Source organism: Stenella coeruleoalba (genome assembly GCF_951394435.1).
Source record: "Stenella coeruleoalba genome assembly, chromosome: 11".
Lineage (NCBI taxonomy): Eukaryota > Metazoa > Chordata > Mammalia > Artiodactyla > Delphinidae > Stenella > Stenella coeruleoalba.
In genome coordinates this window covers 47,210,826-47,230,505 of record NC_137157.1, presented here as the reverse complement: position 1 = coordinate 47,230,505, position 19,680 = coordinate 47,210,826, and the positions used below count along the sequence as shown (strand labels likewise).

At 39.4% G+C, this 19,680-nt stretch overlaps 1 protein-coding gene across 1 annotated transcript; it reads left to right on the top strand.

Moving 5' to 3' along the window:
* Window positions 1-458: 458 nt before the first annotated feature.
* Window positions 459-18,923, top strand: CCT2 (chaperonin containing TCP1 subunit 2). Its single transcript, XM_079938293.1, has 16 exons — window positions 459-595; window positions 1,328-1,402; window positions 1,507-1,572; window positions 2,340-2,451; window positions 3,271-3,347; window positions 3,480-3,592; window positions 4,443-4,645; window positions 5,713-5,813; window positions 6,109-6,236; window positions 8,355-8,458; window positions 11,881-12,000; window positions 12,367-12,495; window positions 12,692-12,795; window positions 13,084-13,183; window positions 14,605-14,746; window positions 18,517-18,923. Exons 1-16 carry the CDS (start codon window positions 593-595, stop codon window positions 18,545-18,547), a joined length of 1,608 nt encoding a protein of 535 aa, XP_079794419.1. The 5' UTR covers window positions 459-592; the 3' UTR covers window positions 18,548-18,923.
* The last annotated feature ends 757 nt before the right edge of the window (window positions 18,924-19,680 follow it).

Here is a 19,680-nt window from a genome sequence, read left to right as displayed (position 1 = left end):
AGGGGTGGGCGTGGGGGGGGGTGGGTCCCCTGCGACGTCAACCAATGGCTGAGCGGGACTGCTACCAGTGGCTCTCTAACAGCCACGTGCCTGCCCCACCTCTATTACATTAGTATACAACACTTTAAACTCTGTACATGTAGTACTTTAAAGCAACCTTTTTTAAAGGTTAAATATAAGAAAAAAATTAAACGTGCGAGAAAGAACTCCGTTGCTATGGCAACACCCACAGCGCAGCGTCCCTCCCACCTTGGTGAGTTCTACTCCAAACCTCCGGGCCTCACGCAAAATCTCCAACCCTTCCCTTCCTGGTCCCCAGCGGGTGCCTCCAAAGGGAGCGGAGCTCCAGCCGAGGCCCCGCCCCTCCAGCGGGACGCGCAGCTTTCCCGAACCGCTGGGCTCCCCTCAAACGCTGTGCCCTCCCTTCCCCCAAGGGCGGTGCCAGGGCGAGCGGCGCGCCGGCCGGGGCTCCGCCCCCTGCGGCAGAGCGTGTGGCGTCACTTCCGGTCTCTCTTACTTCCGGCCTCTCTTTCCTTCGGCCTGGGGCGCGAGCTGGTGAGGAGTTGTCGTGTGTGCTGAACTCCTCGGAACCATGGTGAGTCTGGCCCTGTAGGCCCTTGCCCAGGGCCCGCCGTCCTCGGCCGTACTCGGCCGTCCCCCGCCGTCTGCTGCCTTATCTGTATCCCAGCGCCGCGGGCTCCCTGTGTCTGTCCCCGGGCCCGCCGCACGTGGCGCAGGCCGCGGCGTGTGGCCTGCGCCGGGCCCACAGGGGAGGCATGGGCCTGAAGGCCAGCACCTTGTTGTGACTCGGCCTCTCCACAGCCCCAGAACCTCGAGGCTCGGAGCTCACCCCAAGCGAAGAAATTTCTAGTGCACCGGGCGGGTCGGCGAGACGGGCTTCCCCCTCCCTCTCGGGGCGGGGCCTGGAGCGGCCAGAGGGCGAAGATGGCAGCGAGGCCGCAGCGTCCCCTCGTCCTCCTGGCGGTCGTTGTCGCGCGAGTGGCCTACCACCCCTGCCTGCCTTATCCTTAGTTTAAAATCATCTTTGCCATCTTTGGTCTTGCCATACTTACGGTCGATCTCTTTGGGGTAGAATTTTTATTCCTGAAGCGCTTAGAGATCCAAAATGCAATGTCACCTGAGTCCCTCCTTCCGCTTTAAATAAATGACTGCTCCGATGATGGAGAGCTTCATTTGTTTAAAAAAGTACCCTGTGCTGTAAATTAATTTTCTCTTAGGTATCTACTTGTAAGTCTAGTGGAAGGCATCTAAGTATATGTGTTAAAGAATACTGGTATTCAAACTGAGTCTTGGTTTTCTTTTTTAGGCGTCCCTTTCCCTTGCACCTGTTAATATCTTCAAGGCTGGAGCTGATGAAGAGAGAGCAGAGACAGCTCGTCTGGTAAGACTTTATCTCATTCTTATAAAGTTACAGTAGTTTTTTGGGTTTTTTAAAAATTTTAAGACTGTGAAGTTGATTTTGACCATCTCTGATGTTTATTCCAGTCTTCTTTTGTTGGTGCCATTGCTATTGGAGACTTGGTAAAGAGCACGTTGGGACCCAAGGGCATGGTAAGAAAAACAGGCAATTTAAATTTTTTAATGTTGTTTTAGAGCCGTTAGAGATATAAAAACTTCTTTTGGATGCTTTGTTGTCTTTAAAACTTAACTGTTAATTGTAAAAGTTAAGATATGGATATATACTCCTTACTGGAAATCAGAACAGAACCCATATGGCTAAAGTCCCCTTCGATCACTATCCCCAGTGCCACTCACCTCCCCAGTGACAAACACTGTTACCATTTGGATATAAATCTAACCAATGTCTTTATTTTTATGTAGATGTACAGGTATTTTATGTATTATAAGATATTATTTTATGTATTCTCCCTGTAATAGATAACATTGTTTTGTTACATGATAGATATTATTTGTATGTACTTTTGCTGTAGCTTGGCTTTTTTAATTCCTTTCAGTATAAATAGATATACTGCCTCCTCTCACTGTCAAATAGTATTCTGTATCTTGCTTCTTTTATAGTTTGTATTTATTACTGTATTGTGAGGAACCCTTGGTTTGCGTTCATTGCTTTTGCTATTACAGTATCGGAACAGCCTTGTTCATGTCTCTCTGTTCTTCTGCTGTCTTTAGGGGTAGACAAAGGTTAGGACACCAAGGTTTGCTTTTGGGGGGAGTGTATGCAATGAAAAAATTTAAATGTATTCTGCCAAATAACCATCCAGAGTATTTACACATTAGCAATATATGAGAGTACTGATGAATCTGCGTTCTTCCAGATGTACTTATATCTTAACTTGAACCAAATATGTTCCTTTTAGGACAAAATTCTGTTAAGCAGTGGACGAGATGCTTCTCTTATGGTAACCAATGATGGTGCAACTATTTTAAAAAACATTGGTGTGGACAATCCAGCTGCTAAAGTTTTAGTTGGTGAGTCTGAGGATGACATTTTGTTAACATTTGGAAACAATTTTAAATAGGCTGTGTTGACTGTCCTTTCTATTCACTGATTATTTACTTTTTAATTGATTATTATCGTTATTAAAATGCAAGCTTCTCGATGTGGTATATATACACAATGGAATATTTCTCAGCCATAAAAAAGAATGAAATAATGCCATTTTCAGCAACATGGATGGACCTAGAGATTATCGTACAAAGTAAAGTAAGTCAGAGAAAGACAAATACCACATACTATCACTTATATGTGGAATCAAATATGACACAAATGAACCTGTCTATGAAACAGGAACAGACTCACATACAGAACAGACTTGTGGTTGCCAAGGGTGGAGGGGGAGGGATGGATTGGGAGTTTGGGATTAGCAGATGCAAACTATTATATATAGAATGGATAAACAACAAGGTCCTACTGTGTAGCATAGAGAATTATATTCAGTATTCTGTGTTAAACCATAATGGAAAAGAATATGAAAAAGAATATATATATGTGTACAACTGAACCACTTTGCTGTACAGCAAAAATTAGCACAGCATTGTAAGTCAGTTATACTTCAGTAAAATTTTTTTTTAAATACAGTCTTCTGGAGTGCCATGTACTTACTGATGGTAAAACTACTGTATTTCGGGCTGAAAAGTTCAAAGAATTTGTCAGGTGAGGAAACCTAGATAAGTGAGGTTTAGATTGGTAGTGGATATATTTGGAGAATTAGGTAAGCTACCAAGAAGTAATTTAAAAAGCAGAATCAAATGTAAGTGAGTTAATAACTAGCTTTTTTTCCCCCCAAGATATGTCAAGGGTTCAAGACGATGAAGTTGGTGATGGCACTACCTCTGTTACTGTTTTAGCAGCAGAATTACTAAGGGTAAGAATATCTGAGCAACTTCAACTTCGTCTTATTGGGGGTTTTTTGCTACTGTGGTTTTGAGTATCAGAAGTAATCAACTTCTTACTACAGATTTAGTATTCATGCTTGTCTTCCACTGTTTATTAATAGGAAGCAGAATCTTTAATTGCAAAAAAGATTCATCCACAGACCATTATTGCGGGTTGGAGAGAAGCCACAAAGGCGGCAAGACAGGCTCTGTTGAATTCTGCAGTCGATCATGGGTCGGTATACCAAAACACTACTGTTTCAAACATTTAATGTTTAAATGTTCTTTTCGAAATACAGTCAATGCAGGAAGTCTAGAGAGCAGTGAAAAGCATACACAAACATGATTCTATTGGCTCATCCTGCCTCAATAAAACCTAGAAAAACCCCACCTTACCCCCCAGAGGTAGTAACTAAAGTTAAAGTTTGGGTTTCCAGGGGTTTTTTTGCACGTATAATCACAATAAATAGTATCATTGTATAGAGGGTTTTTTAGCCTCTTTAACCTAGTTGAATAACTAGAAAAGTTTCGAGGTGTCATTGTTCTCTGTAATATTAGTTTTAGTAGAGGTATGCATTTGATTTTGTGACTGCTGTAATTCATCTATCTATAATTGGAGATTTGTGTTTCGACAGTTTTTAGCTTTATAGTGTTGTGACAGACTTGTTATTTTAAAAAGTAAGTATAATTGCTGTGTCCAAAGATATGTATGTATTTAAAGGCAATTTTATTTACCTTACAAGTAGTGCTCTAGAAAAAATTCATTAATTTACAGTCCCACTAGCTGTATAACAATGCCTCGTTTCCCATGTTCTTGAAATTTTTGTTTGCTTGTGTTTCTCTTTTGGTAGTTTGCCAGCTTGGTGGGGAAAATAGTATCCTTTAATTTGTATTTCTTGATTACTGATAAGGTTTAATTTTTTTCCTGGGACTTAGAGCCCTGACTGGTTGAGGTGAAAGTCTATTGACAAAAAAGTATCTGGATAGATTTTGAAAAGTAAAACAGGGTTGATAACTTCAGAGAAGCATTTTAAGAACCGGCCTGAGTTTTTTTGTTTTTTTTTTGTTTTGTTTTGCTTTTTTAGTTCTGACGAAGTTAAATTCCGTCAAGATTTAATGAACATTGCAGGAACAACATTATCCTCAAAACTTCTTACTCATCACAAAGACCACTTTACTAAGTTAGCTGTGGAAGCCGTTCTCAGACTGAAAGGCTCTGGTAATCTGGAGGCAATTCATGTCATCAAGAAGCTAGGAGGAAGTATGGTAGATTCCTATTTAGATGAAGGTATGTACATATTGAATACGGGAAAGGAAGCCTTGACCAGTTGTTGAAAGCTAAGTACTGAGTGAATCCACTTTTAGTTAGTCCGGACTAGTGACACTTTGCAAAGCCAGAAAACTTATCTTTAAGGACACAAATCATATTGCAACCATTTTTGTCATCTTAATTCATTTGTTATATTGACAGTGTGCTTGATCTTCTCAAACTATCCCAGCATTTCTTTTGATAATCTCTAGGTTTTACTTTATACCATGAAGTAAGTTAGTCTCTAATAAAGAGAAGTAGTTGGTTTTGTTTTTGTTTTTTTGTTCTGTTTTGTTTTGTTTTGTTTTTGCGGCACACGGGCCTCTCACTGTTGTGGCCTCTCCCGTTGCGGAGCACAGGCTCCGGATCCAGGCTCAGTGGCCATGGCTCACGGGCCCAGCCGCTCCACGGCATGTGGGATCTTCCCGGACCGGGGCACGAACCCGTGTTCCCTGCATCGGCAGGCGGACTCTCAACCACTGCGCCACCAGGGAAGCTCCGAGTAGTTTGTTTGTTTTTTTTTTTTACTGGAAGTCAGCTATTGTCAAATGGCACTTTTTCCAGGATTACATGTATTTTCTAGGAAGGGTTTGGGTAGGTCATACCAATTAGTTGGCAGGTGTTGAGAATATAGTTTCTGGTGTTCTTGAAGAGTGATAAATGAGTTAGCAGCTGCAATTTCCTTAATAATAGTATGTTTTGTTCTTAGAGTGTGGATTTTTCAAAGCGTCTTCACAGTGTATTCACAAAACAAACGGTAGAAAGTGTAGGCATTCTATTCTACAGAGAAGGAAAAAATGGGGTAAATTGTGCTTTACAGTTTCTGCTCTACCAGTTCGTGATTTGGAGTCTGGGTTTTGTTGCAAAAATGCATGTTGTTTGTCTCTGTTTCACAGGAGTAACAATTCTGAAAATATTCTTGATTGAATTTATATGTAAGGGCTGTATAGCATTTCTAAAAGACTAATTTGATAAAGCAGATTACCTTAAAAGATTTATTAACACAGCCTTGAAATATTTAATACAATACTATCCTTATATTGTAGGCTTTCTGTTGGATAAAAAAATTGGAGTAAATCAACCAAAGCGAATTGAAAATGCTAAAATTCTTATTGCAAATACTGGTATGGATACAGACAAAATTAAGGTACGTTAAACTACATTTCTTGGAATTCTAATTGCTAGCTGCTGTAAACTTGGGCTGGTAATCAGTTGCACTAATAAAAACCCTTATAGGGTTTATATACATTTGAATGTATATTTATTCTTATATAGTTTCTTAGTTTCTGATTTTATATATATAAATATATGTTTATATTGTACACATGCATACACACATGCACACATAGTTTTTGGTGTATTTACATTAAAAAGTTTAAATATGCTATGAAACTTGCGAGTAAGGAAAGTGATGCTATTTTTTATGATTTCCTTTGTCTTAGATATTTGGTTCCCGGGTAAGAGTTGATTCTACAGCAAAAGTTGCCGAAATAGAACATGCAGAAAAGGAAAAAATGAAGGAGAAAGTTGAACGTATTCTTAAGCATGGGATAAATTGCTTTATTAACAGGTCTGTGTATGCTTGTGCTGACAATATTTATAATAATCCAAGAAAGGATTGTTTTCTGCGAAGATTTAGGAAAATTCTTTTATATTGAATTTAGTTATTTAGGAAGTGTTTTTTTCCAAATGTAAATAAAATTGTACAGCAAGGCATTTGCCTTACAATGATTTTAGTGAAAATGTATGTTAATATACTTTATTAAACCTTTTTGTGTCAACAATAACAGTTTTCTGTTTTGGCAGTTACATTATTAGTTTGGGCTGTAGTATACCTGTATTTGGAAGAGAGATTTAATTCCACATTAAATGATGGGGGTTTGAAGTAGGAAAAAGCTAGTGGTAGCATAGGAATAAAACAAGGATGAAGAGGTGAAAGGTATTAAGGGTTTTAGGGCTTATCTTTAATTTGTGTGAAGAAAATATGTGTAAACCTTCCCCATGTATTCTTAATATTCAGTATCTAAGGTTTTTATGGATTATTATTTTTTTTTTATGGATTATTTTGAATGGAGAAAAATACCAAGAGAAACAGGGCATTTCAGTGAAAAGGCAGTAGTTAATTTTGAGAGAGATTTACCATTTGATGGAAAATAATTGTTTTAAGCCAAATGTATGTGGGCTTTTAGAAGTTAGTTACTAGGGACTTCCCTGGTGGTACAGTGGTTGGGAATCCGCCTGCCAATGCAGGGAACAGGGGTTTGAGCCCTGGTCTGGGAAGCTCCCACATGCGGTGGAGCAGCTAAGCCCGTGTGGCACAACTACTGAGCCTGCGCTCTAGAGCCCACGACCCACAACTACTGAGCCCACGCGCCTAGAGCCCATGCTCCGCAACAAAAGAAGGCACCACAGTGAGAAGCCTGTGCACCGCAATGAAGAGTAGCTGCTGCTTGCCGCAACTAGAGAAAGCCTGCGTGCAGCAACAAGACCCAACGCAGCCAAAAATAAATTAAATAAATAAATTAAAAAAGAAAAAAAGCTAGTTTCTAAACTTCTGTGAGATCTATGATTCTGATAAGGCACATTTTGCTTAGCAGTGCTTTATACTAGTTATGAAATTTTTTTCTTTGGCTTTTTTTAAGTTACAAACTTTTAAACAGATGTCCTTTTTACTCCTGTTGTATGAGTAACATTTGCTCATTTTGGGACGTTTGAAAGTATAAAGAAGGAACAGAATTCTCCCAGAAATTCTTTTATTAAATTGATTCGTGGTGTGTGTGTATGTTGTTTCAATTCTTCATTTAGTTGTGATCATATGGTATAAACTTTTATAACATGCTTTTTTAACCTAACAGTATATATATTTTACTTAAAATTACAAATTTTTCATAATTGGTAAGTTGAGATTTACACAAATACTCTCTTCACAGACATTGGAGTGTTTTCTACATAAAAATTCTTACATATATCTTCATTTAATTAATATCTGAATTTTCTTGCTGTAGATTCTCAGGAGTAGAATCAAAGCATATAAACATAGATAAGAGTTTTGTTTTGGTTTTTGGTTTTTTACTAAATTTATTTTTTTAATTTATTTATTTTTGGCTGCGTTGGGTCTTGTTGCTGCGCGCGGGCTTTATGTAGTTGCGGCGAGCAGGGGCTACTCTTCGTTGCGGTGCGCGGGCTTCTCATTGTGGTGGCTTCTCTTGTGGAGCACAGGCTCTAGGCGTGCGGGCTTCAGTAGTTGTGGCTTGTGGGCTCTAGAGCACAGGCTCACCAGTTGTGGCACATGGGCTTAGTTGTTCTGCGGCATGTCGGATCGTCCTGGACCAGGGCTTGAACCCGTGTCCCCTGCATTGGCAGGCGGATTCTTAACCACTGAGCCACCAGGGGAGCCCATAGATACGGGTTTTGATGCACTACTGCTAAATTGCTTTTCAGAATTATTGGTTCATTTTATACTGTCAATGGCAATATATAAAACAATACCCATTTTCAGTACTAACATGGATGCACTAGTATAATTTATAAAGTATTATACAATAATAAGTAAGAAATGTTATCTTGTTCTAATTTGCATTTCTTTGATTACTGGTGAGATAAAAATATTTTCATGTCTTTTAGTCTAATGTATTTTATCTTGTGAAGTAACCACTTTGAACAATATTTTTTTATATTTTATTTATAGGCAATTAATTTATAATTATCCTGAACAGCTCTTTGGTGCTGCTGGTGTTATGGCTATTGAGCATGCAGATTTTGCAGGTGTGGAACGCCTCGCTCTTGTCACAGGTATGGGAAAAAGGCATTAATTTCTAACATAATAATTACTCTTGGATTTACTGAGTGTTAGTGTATTTAACTCATTGCTAAGAGGACAAAGAGATTCAAGGATCCTAGAATCTAAAGTTATTCTGAAATCTGACATACTTTTTGATATCTTTACATTATTTTTATTTATTTATTTATTTTTTTGCGGTACGCGCGCCTCTCACTGCTGTGGCCTCTCCCGTTGCGGAGCACAGGCTCCGGACGCGCAGGCTCAGTGGCCATGGCTCACGGGCCCAGCCGCTCCGCAGCATGTGGGATCTTCCCGGACCGGGGCACGAACCCGTGTCCCCTGCATCGGCAGGCGGACTCTCAACCACTGTGCCACCAGGGAAGCCCTACATTATTTTTAATATACCAAGTTAAATGCCAGCTTCGCCATAGGTGTAGGTTTATTTTTGCCGTTTTTTTTTTTTTTTTTTTTTTTTTTTTTGCGGTCCGCGGGCCTCTGACTGTTGTGGCCTCTCCCGTTGCGGAGCACAGTCTCCAGACGCTCGGGCCCAGCAGCCATGGCTCACGGGCCCAGCCACTCTGCGACATGTGGAATCTTCCCGGACCGGGGCATGAACCCGCGTCCCCTGCAATGGCAGGCGGACTCTCAACCACTGTGCCACCAGGGTAGCCCCTGTGTTGTTTTAAAGATACTGTCTTTTCTCACAAACCCACAGGACCACTGTTCTAAACATAGTCTAAATAAACTGAAGCTTAAAAAAAGGAGTCTTTTTTTTGTTTTTTGTTTCTTTTGGCTGTGTCGGGTCTTAGTTGCGGTGTGCTGGATCTTTGTTGCGGCACGCGGGCTTCTCTTCATTAATGGAGTGCAGTTTAGTTGATCCGCAGCATGTGGGATCTTAGTTCCCCGACCACGGAACGAGCCCACGTCCCCTGTGTTGAAAGGCGGATTCTTAACCACTGAACCATCAGGGAAGTCCCAAAAAAAGGAGTCTTAAGTCTTACCTAGTTTATTCATTTAATTTTAGTGCTAAGTGAGTAGTTGAATGCTTTGTGCCCTGTGTGATAGTGCAGTTGGAATAGTAACCTTTATTGAACATTTAACTATATGCCAGACAGTGGGTCAAATACTTAAGCATTACTTCTGTTAATTTTTAAAAATTTATGAAAGTAATAAACGTTGAATAAGTGTGAAACATTCCAGCAACGTATGATGAAAAGTAGTTTACTCCAGTATCCTTCAGTAGAGGTATATGAGTTTTATAATCCCAGTATAGACTAGGAAGTGTGTCTACAGGTATGTGTACATCAAAGAGACATAGAGTGCAGCTGTTCACTTAAATTTGTTCTAGTAATGGTTTTTAAAGTAACCTCTATAAACAGCCCTTGAAAACTAAGTATAACAGTCTTTATCCTCTAACTTTCAGGCGCTTGAAAATGAATGAATAGGCTGGAAAGTTGGCTTGCTATCTGGCAGTGAGAATTAAGGAGAGTGGGGTTTTAGACGTAAAGCCACTAGGAACATCAGATTCAGTTCAGAACTGCTCTGTGTATTAGAAGAAATTAAATTATACTAAGTAGATGGTAGGATTGGTCTCATTTCAAAATAACTTCTTAAGCCATTTTTAATAATTTGAGAAGTATAGTGTTCTGACCTAAAAAGAGACATTTTACTTTCATTAATTATTTGGAAATGGGTTTACCTGATTTAAAAGTTATTACATACTTGATGCTTAAGGTAATAAAACTTATGATGCTCATGTTTACTTAATTCTTCCCTTAATGCAACAGAATTAAAGACATGACATAAGAACTGTGAATGATACAGCACATTCATGGGATAAGTTGATAACATAAGGACTTGATAACATGAAATTGCCACATACACTCAGGAGAAAATTAACTGCACCAAGCACACCAAACTGTATGGCTGTGAAGTAGACTCCATGGTGGCTCCCATCCTTAGTAACATCTATTGTCAAGATGTGTGAAATTGCTTCTTGCAAATGTCTAGAAATATTTTGTAAGCAGATGCACATGAATGAGTATAAGATAAGTGAAAATTCTCATAAGCCAAATTGGTCTCATTTGGGGGATATGATTTCCCGAACATCTATTGTGTCTCACATCTAGATACAAAGCAGTCTCAGGAATTTGCCAACCACAAGTAAGAAGAGCTTCAGCTATACAGATTATGAGTATAAATTAGTGGAGTTGGGAAGACCAGCGTCCCTTTTATAAATTAATTGTAAAATAGAAATAAAGCATCAGTTATTCAGGAGATTTATCAGTAGGGTGTAGGGAAAGGGGTTCGTTGATGATTGAGGGAATCTATTAAAAGAGAGAGTAATGAACTAGAGAAAAGGATTTAATTTTATTTATATATTTTTTGGCCAAGCCGCGTGGCATAAGTTACCCAATCAGGGATTGAACCCATACCCCCTGCAGTGGAATTGCAGAGTCTTAACCACTGGACTGCCAGGGAAGTCTGAGAAAAGGATTTTAAAATTGAAACCTAAGTTTTGCTTAATTAAGAACCAGGAAAGGAAGTGTTTATAGCATGGAAGATGGAGGGAAAATAGGAATAAAAATAATACCTAAGGAATAAAATGAATTTAGTTTTTTTTTTTTTTTCTTTTTTTTGCGGTACGCGGGCCTCTCACTGTTGTGGCCTCTCCCTTTGCGGAGCACAGGCTCTGGACGCGCAGGCCCAGCGGCCATGGCTCACGGGCCTAGCCGCTCCGCGGCATGTGGGATCTTCCCGGACCAGGGCACGAACCCATGTCCCCTGCATCGGCAGGCAGACTCTCAACCACTGCGCCACCAGGGAAGCCCGAATTTAGTTTTTTGACTTCTCCTTAAGTTTGCTCTGGGAAATCCTCAGTATACATTTCCCCTTTTTTCTAGGCCCAAGTGCTCACTATTTTAAGCAGTTCCTAGCGTCAGTACATCTGTTGATATAATAAGATTAGTTAAATATTTTCATGTTTTGTTTCGGGATATTGGATCATAAGAGTACTGGTCTCCTATATTGAATTCAGAAGAGAATCTGAATTTAAATTCAGGCTTAAAGGTAAATGTCAGAATCTCAATTGAGGTGGTATTATTACACAGTGTGTCTGTCCATATAGGTCTGAAGCCAGATTGCTTGTATTTGAATTTCAGCTTCATATTTGTTCAAACTATGTAACCTTGGATAAGAAACTAAACATTTCTTTGCCTCAGTTTTACCACTTCTAAATGGGGTGATGATAAATGAAGCCTGTCTTATTAGGGTTGTTGTGAAGATAAATAATTAGTTTGTATGAATTGCTTCAGAGTGCTTGGTGTATAGTAAGCAGTCAACTTAAATATTGTGTTTTCTGTTCATTACTGCTTGTTAGAAAACAAATTTTAAACCTGTTATGCATTTAATTAATGTATATTTTTGTTCATAGGTGGTGAAATTGCATCTACCTTTGACCACCCAGAACTAGTGAAGCTTGGAAGTTGCAAACTTATTGAGGAAGTCATGATTGGAGAAGACAAACTGATTCACTTTTCTGGGGTAGCCCTTGGTGAGGGATTATGTAGATCCTGGTTTAGGTTCCTAAATCTTTAGTAGGCTCTTTTGAAGTGAAAGAAACAATTACTCGTTACTATAGTTACTAGAATGTATGTCTTAGTTCCTGAGAAATTCTAATTTCAATCTCTTGAGGGCAGCCTCATGTTAACTTTGTGAACAGTACATATTCAATATAGTTGTTTTAGATAGCTTAGAACTGTTAGGAATGTGGATTGTTAGCAAAGAGAAGGTAGCAATGGAAGACATGTCAGCTTTCAAAACCGAGTATAACCTATATAAGTAATAGAAGGCAAACTTTTATGTGTTATAACTAAGTGTTCACTATGACATAAGAATATTATTATTTTTTTAACTTTAGGTGAGGCTTGCACCATTGTTCTGCGTGGTGCCACTCAACAAATTTTAGATGAAGCAGAAAGATCTCTGCATGATGCTCTTTGTGTTCTTGCCCAAACTGTGAAAGATTCTAGAACAGTTTATGGAGGAGGTAAGCATTTGAAAAATATTGAACATATTTTATTTCTTGAAGTGTAGTAGTGGCTTTGGCTTTAATGTTTCTTATAGGAACTTCATATTGTTTTCGCACTTAATAGTTAATGCTTAATATATCTTAAGGGAAGTCTAATTTAGTGTCTGGGAGACAGCTAAGCATAATGATATGTTCTTGGATTTTTAATCTGTAGGCTGTTCTGAGATGCTGATGGCTCATGCTGTGACACAGCTTGCAAGTAGAACACCAGGCAAAGAAGCCGTTGCAATGGAGTCTTATGCTAAAGCACTGAGAATGGTAAGTTAGTGAAAAAGAGAGCCTTGAATTTAAATTTTGTAGGCATTGATGGTTTTTAAATGAATCCATTCTTCTCTCTTGGGCAGAAAATACTCAACTTTCTTGGCTTTAAGAATTGGTTCACACTGCTTAAATTTGATTTTGGAGTTTATCCTCTTTATGAGCAGTAATTAAAAGGAAGCAGGTTTTACGTTGTCTCTAAATGTATAATTTTAGAAAGCTTTTCTTATAGTTAGTAAATTAATTTTCTTTTAGTAGAATAGTTACCATGTCTTCTTCACTTCATAGTTGCCAACTATCATAGCTGACAATGCAGGCTATGACAGTGCAGATCTGGTGGCACAGCTTCGAGCAGCCCATAGTGAAGGCAATACAACTGCTGGACTGGGTAAGAAATTAATTGGGACCATGTGGTTTTTTTTTTTTTTTTTTTTGGCTGCGTTGGGTCTATGTTGCTGTGCGTGGGCTTACTCTAGTTGCAGAAAGTGAGGGCTACCTTTTGTTGATGTGCACAGGCTTCTCTTGTTGCAGAGCACAGGCTTAGGCACATGGGCTCAGTAGTTATGGCACACAGGCTTAGTTGCTCTGTGACATGTGGGATCTTCCTGGACCAGGGCTCAAACCCGTGTCCGCTGCGTTGGCAGGTGGATTCTTCACCACTGCGCCACCAGGGAAGCTCCTGTGGTAGTTGTTCAGAGTAACTCTTGACCAGGTTCTTTTTTTTTTACTTTTTAAAAATGATGAATTCTCATAACCATATAAAAGATTCCTGTGACCTTTGCTTTTATAGCCATTATACATTCTAGAAAAATGTTTAACTTCATAATCTCTACACTGTCAAAATTTTATTATTCTCTAAGGGGGGGGGTGTAACATTAGTTAGAAGATTTTTAACTTGTTTGTTATGTAATGACCGTAGGATTTAAGTATATAAAAACAGTACTTACGTTCTCAAATGAGTGTAAACGTTACTGTATCTCTTATAATCAGTATTAACTCCTAATCTCACAGTAGACTTATTCTGAGACATTCTTTTTTTTTTATTGCGGTACGCGGGCCTCTCACTGCTGTGGCCTCTCCCGTTGCGGAGCACAGGCTCCAGACGCGCAGGCTCAGCGGCCATGACTCACAGGCCCAGCCGCTCCACGGCATGTGGGATCCTCCTGGACCAGGGCAAGAACCCGTGTCCCCGGCATCAGCAGGTGGACTCTCAAGCACTGTGCCACCAGGGAAGCCCTATTCTGAGACATTCTTGAGAGTAGATCTCTGTTACATAACATAAAAATGGCCAAAAAGAGGACTTAATTCAGATTGGAAAATTTCCCAGCAAAATGTCTAGGACATATAAAAGGAACAATTTTAGAGGGTAGATAGTCTTGCCACTGGACAAGAGAGAGGTTAAGGAATAATAATCTGTCAGAAAATGAAGGGGCATTCTAATAAGAAAAGTAGATGACTTCTAAATTCTCTTCCAGTTCTTAGGAATCCATGGTGTGTTCAGTGATGAGCAAATTTTCTGCAGTTTTATTTGTAGATAGAGAAAGATGGGTGATACAGTGTTGTGTATAAATTTTTCATTATTTGACATAGTTACTCTCCATTGATACAGATGATCAGTAGTTGACCTTCCAGTTTTCTAAAAGGCTTTCCTTGAGTGATAGTCTGATGCGAATGCTCTAACTAAATTGAGTAGTTAGTTGTAATCTTATTTTTTATAAGTCAGGATTAATTTTGTGACATCATTAGATATGTTTTGTAACATCATTAGATATGTTAAGATTAGTTGTTTATTTAGTAAATACTTTCCAGATATGAAGGAAGGTACCATTGGAGATATGGCAATGCTGGGTATAACAGAAAGTTTCCAAGTGAAGCGACAAGTTCTTTTAAGTGCAGCTGAAGCAGCAGAGGTGATTCTACGTGTGGACAACATCATCAAGGCAGCACCAAGGTATCGTAACACTTTAAAGAACATTTCTTAGGAAAAATTAACATGGAAACAAAAAATAGGTATATTTTTGATAATTGTAGTTGATGGGAAGTGGAGCCATTTTGTTTAGATAACAGTATTTTGCAAGGTATTTAAAATATGTAATCACACAACTCTTAGATTTAAGCCAGAAAAGCTTAGGTGGGGAGAAGGGTGTGGGTAACACAGGGTAGCCCTCAAGATTGAAAGGGCACATAAAGAGCCAGGCTTGGGAAGGTCAAAAACCAGAGAACTTGGGGGTGGGCGTGTAGTAGTAAGAACTGATGTCTGTTTACCAGGATGAGTTGGGTTCAGTCATTTTCTGTCCTGGGTACACTTTTTCATATATACATTCTTAAGCACATAATATGCAGAGTTCCCTACATGTTCCTATTCCAGCAGCATTTTTTTTTCTTTTTTCTTTTGGCCGTGCCGTGTGGCATGCGGGATCTTAGTTCCTTGAGGCTTTGCCCTCTGCAGTGGAAGCATGGAGTCTTAACCGCTGGACCGCCAGGGAAGTCCCTCCAGCAGCTTTTCTGAGATGAAAATTCTTTTAAAAACTCATTCACACAAAAATGATTGGCCAGAGAAATCTTAACATTTGAAGATTCAGTTAATAATTTTAATTAATTAAATTAACTACTAATTGCTAATTAGTAGTTACGAAAACCATTTATTTTACCTGTTAGTGGAAGTTCAGGGAGAGGGAAGGGGATGGTGGCTTGGACCAGTAGATAGAGGTGAAGGTGGTGAGAAGGGATTGATAATAGATGTATTTTTGAAGGTAGAGCCGGCAGAATTTGATGATGGGTTGGATATAAGGTCTGTGATGAAAGGGATTGGATAATTCAAGGGTGTTTGGGGCGGGGGGAGTGTCTTATAAGGTTTTTATTCAGAGCGCCTTAATAATTGCCACATTTCTCCAATACGTTAAACACACTTCCATTTCTTCAAGGGTAGAAAGAAAAAAAGAACAATTCTAAATAAATTTCATCAGAAAAATCTGAATTGTGGTTTTTTTTTTTGCGGTACGCGGGCCTCTCACCGTCGTGGCCTCTCCCGTTGCGGAGCACAGGCTCCGGACGCGTAGGCTCAGCGGCCATGGCTCACGGGCCCAGCCACTCCACGGCATGTGGGATCTTCCCGGACCGGGGCACGAACCTGTGTCCCCTGCATCGGCAGGTGGACTCTCAACCACTGCGCCACCAGGGAAGCCCTGAATTGTGTTTTACCATGACAGTATTAAACATTTTTAGTTCAGGAATAAAACATGGAAATTCCCAGCAAACAAAACAACAGTTACAAACAAAAAAAAAGAAAAAAGAGTACTGGGGCCCGTAATTCAAGGTTTTTGTTGAGAAAAATAAGAGTTTCTCTTAGGTGGAGGAAGGCTTTGGGAGGGAAGATGGGGGTTTTCCGTTTTTGGACATTTGAGATGTCTGTTGAGAAAGCGGTTAGTTGGATAGTTGAGTCTGTAGTTCAGGGGAGAAGTTTGAGCTGTAGTTATAAATTTAGGAGTTGTCAGCCTGTACGTGTTATATAAGGCCATGAGACTGATTGAGTCCCCAAGAGAGTGAACGTAGCTAAAGAAGGGAAAGGGTTTTTTTTAGGACTGAGTGCTTGAGAATTCCAGTAATAGGTTTGGGAAGATTCAGAGCAACCATCAAGGGTCACTAAGAAGGATTGTGAAGTATAGGTAATTATTAAACTGGATGATGGATACATGAGGATTCATTATACAGCCTCTACTTTTATACATACTTTTGAAATTTCCCATAATACAAAATGCTAAGGGAGCGGGGTGCCACTGAGATAGGAGGAAAACCAAGGGAATGTGTGTCCCAGAAGCCAAATTAAGGAAGTATTTGGGGAGGAGGAGTGGTCAACTGCCAAGATGATGCAAATAGGTCGAGTAAGATAAGGACTGAAAATTGATCCTAAAAATTCGATTTAGCAACAGAGGTCGGTGGTAGTCTTAACGAGCAGTTTTAGTGGAATAGAGGGGGCAGAAGTCTGAAGTAAATTCGATAGAGGCTGGGAAAAGAGGAGTTGGAGGAAATGTACGTAGACTGCTTCTTCGGGGAGTGTATTGTGAATGGGAGTCGAGAAGTGGGATAGTAGCTAGAGGAGGTATGGGTCATTACTGTGACAATTCAGTGTGTGTAAGTGGGAGCAGTTTCATAGATAGGAATGATCGATGCAGAAGAGGCGTGCAGTCCACCAGCAGCTGCTGGATCTGGAGAACAGAGGAGGACAGGAGGGAAGTAGGAATGTTATTAGGAAAGTATGCCCTAAGTGGACTAAGTTCTTTGTGCAGAATCCTGCAGCACTCCTTTCACTGGCTCTCTTCTATGAATGGCAACTATCCTCTTACTATTAAAGGAAGGAAAGAGTAGAAAATAATGATTTGGATGTGGAGAGAAAGGCTGAAACGCTATTCAAATCTACTGTCATGAGTGGAAAGGACTGGGCTGAAAAATCTAGATTCTCTGCTCCTGGTATTGGGAGGATAGGGTAATAAGGAGCACTCATACTTTGAAATGGAAAAATAGTGAGAGAAGGAAAAATTGACACAGTTTTCCTGGAAGCAGTGCCGCCAAAGGTGGTTAAAAAAGTTACAGTGTCTGATGTCTTCTAGCAGAATGATAGCAAAAGGAAACTGAGTTCTATAAGTAAAATTTTCTGACTTGGGAGCAAGGTCACGTAGCTGCATCCGCCCTCAGAAATCTTTGTTATACCTTAGTACCTTCAACCACATTTGAAATATAAACTATAGTACCTCGTTTGATCTGATATCACTGTTTTCAAAGTTTAAGTGTCTCTTTTAAATATATTAGAAATTTGCGTAATTTGCAGTAAAGAGACATGAGTAATTTTGTTTAACTCAGCCTTCCCAAATGTACTGGGCTATGCACTTCTTTTCAAACTCATTATTAACCTCCAGGGAATTAATTTTTCAGATCAGTGCTTTGTGACAGCTGCTTGATAACTTCTTCTATATTGACATTCTTGGGTCATACTCCTATAAGCTACCGAGGTTGGAAGGTTTATACTGTATGATCCCAGTATGCTGTACTCTCTGGATCTGTTTTTATGCCTTTTCTTCTTCTCAAGTGTTGTGCTTGCCTCTGGAAGCAGTGTTTCCACAGTCATTAAGTAAAAAATTTCGCTAGTATCCCTACCACGTCCCCTTCCTGATTCACTATGTATGGTCACCAGAAAATAAAAGTTCTAACATCACAGATGTGAGAGGTACTGTTGGCATACTTTAGTGAATTACCTAACCCCATCACCAGCTTATCTATTGGCATTTGTTTTTGTTCATTTAGAATAGTGATCCAGAGGTTTTAATGTAGAAACCCCAAAACCTTGTCATTTTACAACTTCTGATTGAGAGAACCATCTTTGACTAATTTAGTAAAATTCACTAACGTATTGGTTAAAAACATGAATTAACCATTTTCTGGAGAATACATATTTGTTAAGTAGGTTGTTTGGATAAGAAGCTGAGAACTGCTGAATACCTACAGGCCTTCACATTCCACAGATTTTTCCTGTCCTCTTACTAATACAATAATTAAGGGATGTTAATTGTGAGGTAGAAACATTCTGTTTATACATTTAAAATTGGTTTTAGTAAAAGTAGGATTATAGCTGTGTTTGTATTTAATATAGACCTTTGGTTACAATCATGCTTTTCATTGTCACGGTTGCCTTTGTTTTCTTAACTGTACGTTTTATGATTCTTGCAGGAAACGTGTCCCTGATCACCTCCCCTGTTAAGCATTCCCATATGCTCTTGAGCTCTGGAGCAGTTCATAGTAAAGTTGTGTTTGAAAGACCTTGACCTCCTGAAAGAAGACTATAGAATTGAAGTTTACCTGTGGCTGTTATATCCTTAAGATTTGGACATTTAACTGACCTTCTATTTTAACATGGGTCTAATTTATTTGCTATTTCATTTTCCATAAGATTCAGTTGATTTAAGAGTTCATTTCTCATACTGTGCATCAAAATAAAAATTTGAACAGTTACCTAGTTCTTACCTGACTTTAGTGATTTGTATCCCGTTTTAACTCTGCTTAATGGGAGTGAATGATTATAGTTTCAGTGTAGAGTTTCCAGCTTAACTAATGATTGATGTTACACATTTTTGAAAAAAATTATCCTGATTAATGTAAGTCCAAGTGAGATGTGATAAACTTACATTAATCTTTTTTTTTTTTTTTGCGGTACGTGGGCCTCTCACTGTCATGGCCTCTCCCGCCGCGGAGCACAGGCTCCGGACGCGCAGGCTCAGCGGCCATGGCTGACGGGCCCAGCCACTCCGCAGCATGTGGGATCTTCCCAGGCTGGGGCACGAACCCGTATCCCCTGCATCGGCGGGCGGACTCTCAACCACTGCGCCACCAGGGAAGCCCACATTAATCTTTTGATTCTCAATCATACATAACATTTATTAACCATTTTGTTTTGTGAAAGTACCATATACTTTAGTACCCTTCTACTTTTCTATAGTCTAAGTACTGTCTCTTACATAGGAAAAAATTTATGGTGGCTTCTGTTACTTCAAGGTGAAAGATATTTTAAATGTTGGTAGCTACAAGCTGCTTCAGGCACCTCTTTTTATAGGGTATGGATATAGTTAGATGTAAGCATTGTTGTTTGTTGTTTTGTTAGGGTTTCTTGTTTTTGTTTTTGGCAAATGGATCCTAGATAGAGTGTAAGTATGTGCCGAGTTTGATGGTTTAAATGTGAATTTAGATTTGGAGGTTATTGATTTGTCAGTATACAGCAGAATGCACAAGAAATTAAACAAAAACCCAGCAGTAGTTTTTACTGAGTATCTCTGCTAGCATCATGGAGAGAGATTTTATTTGCACAGAGGAGTGAAAGTGTTTTCAAAGAAACACTGA

Bases quoted from the DNA above. Each gene is read 5' to 3' on its own strand.
- CCT2 (XM_079938293.1), top strand. The intron at 12,001-12,366 runs GTGAGGGATTAT...TTTTAACTTTAG, and splicing joins CTTTTCTGGGGTAGCCCTTG to GTGAGGCTTGCACCATTGTT. The intron at 12,796-13,083 runs GTAAGTTAGTGA...TTCACTTCATAG, and splicing joins ATGCTAAAGCACTGAGAATG to TTGCCAACTATCATAGCTGA.